At 65.3% G+C, this 1433-nt stretch overlaps 1 protein-coding gene across 1 annotated transcript; it reads right to left on the reverse strand.

Moving 5' to 3' along the window:
* Nucleotides 1-304: 304 nt before the first annotated feature.
* On the reverse strand, nt 305-964 carry LOC114908564. Its single transcript, XM_029244816.1, has one exon. The coding sequence runs from the start codon at nt 962-964 to the stop codon at nt 305-307; it is 660 nt and encodes a 219-aa protein (XP_029100649.1).
* Nucleotides 965-1433: the final 469 nt, after the last annotated feature.

The raw sequence follows: 1433 nt of genomic DNA on the forward strand, positions 1-1433 counted from the left end.
GGGAGGAAGGAGAGAGGAAACAAAGGGTTCAGGCCCTCCTTCCACCACACACACTCAGGCTTCCCAAGTCCAAGTAGAAGGAAGGAGTAACAGGACACCCACCCAGAGATGTCCTTGATCCATTCTCGCCCTTGCCCTGCCATCCAGCAATAACCTGAGAGAAATCAAGGAAGTGCAGGAAGTGGGCGGTGGTTAAAAAAAAAAAGAGGTGACAGGTGCACCCAGCCCCAGCGCACAGCTGTGGCGGCAGGAGGAGAGCCGCACGCGTGCTCACCCTGGCCGGCCGCCGGGCCTCGCGGCACCCTCAGTTCAAGTCTTTCCCCTTCTTCCGGCGGCCGCGCTCCGCCGCTTCCCCCGCGGGGATGCTGTAGCCGCTGCAGCTGCTGGCTGGCCGGCGCAGCACTCGCCTCTCCGTACGGTACTCGGGCTCGCGCACGCGCGGCACGCCCTGCAGCAGGAACTCGCCGCCGCGATAGGTGACGCGCACGTCGGTGCGTGGGTACGTGCCGTACGCTCGTCGCAACTCCCGGCGCACGAAGTCCGGCAGATTGAGGCCCGGCCGAAGCGTACGTTCCACGCGGCCCCAGTGCAGCTCAGCGTGCAGGCTGCTGCCTTCCGGCCACTGCGTCCCGCTCTCGACCGCCGCCAGCCCCGCATCTGCGGGCTCCTGAAGCGACGGCCCTGGGTAGCCGGGCGCTGGGAACGGCGGTTGCCGGGCCGCAGCGTAGGCCTGCGGGAAGGCCCACAAGGGCGGCGTGATCACTAGCGTCGCGCCTGTGGCGTGGAAGCAGTGGTATTCCCGCGGAGCCGCCCACTCGCCCGCGCTCAGGCTCGGGGGCCGGCTGCAGAAGTTGTGGGCCTGAATGGGGGGCAGCAGCGGAGGGGCGGGCAGGTAGGTGTAGGTGAGGTGCTGCAGCAGAGGCCAGACGTCCTGCCCAGGCGCCAGGCAGCAGTATGTATACATGGTGTGAAGCTCAGGCGGCCGGCATTGCTACTGGGGCCTCGTCCTGGTCCAGACCTGGGGTGGGGGTGTGGGTGCACTTTGTTCTCATCTCCACCACCGACCCTGGGGCCTGGTTACCCGGGGCGCTGGTTCACAGCAGGGGGCCCTACACGTGTGCCGGAGTTCGGGGAACTCTTCCTAAGGAGTTCAGCTCCCACCTCACCTCTTGTCCTAGGGCTGGACCCAAACCCCAGGCTCCCAGCAGGCAAGAAGGACCCAAGCCTTTTTCAAGCCCCCAGTCCTGAAATGCTCTTCCCAGGTGGCTCCCTACTCACTTGCCTCCTTTAGCCTGGGGGAGCTGGTCCCCAGCATTTGGGGGAACCAGAGATATCCAAGAGCGGGGCTCCTCTCCACCACTTTTTAGTTGAGCTGCTCTCCTCCATGCCCTGCCTCAGCCACACCTTCCGGTTTCCAGGCAAAGGGAAACACC

This window comes from Monodon monoceros, unplaced genomic scaffold (genome assembly GCF_005190385.1).
Source record: "Monodon monoceros isolate NGI ecotype Baffin Bay Population unplaced genomic scaffold, NGI_Narwhal_1 Super_Scaffold_4, whole genome shotgun sequence".
NCBI classification, from domain to species: Eukaryota; Metazoa; Chordata; class Mammalia; order Artiodactyla; family Monodontidae; genus Monodon; species Monodon monoceros.

Bases quoted from the DNA above. Each gene is read 5' to 3' on its own strand.
- LOC114908564 (XM_029244816.1), bottom strand. From the start codon at position 964: ATGTATACATACTGCTGCCTGGCGCCTGGGCAGGACGTCTGGCCTCTG.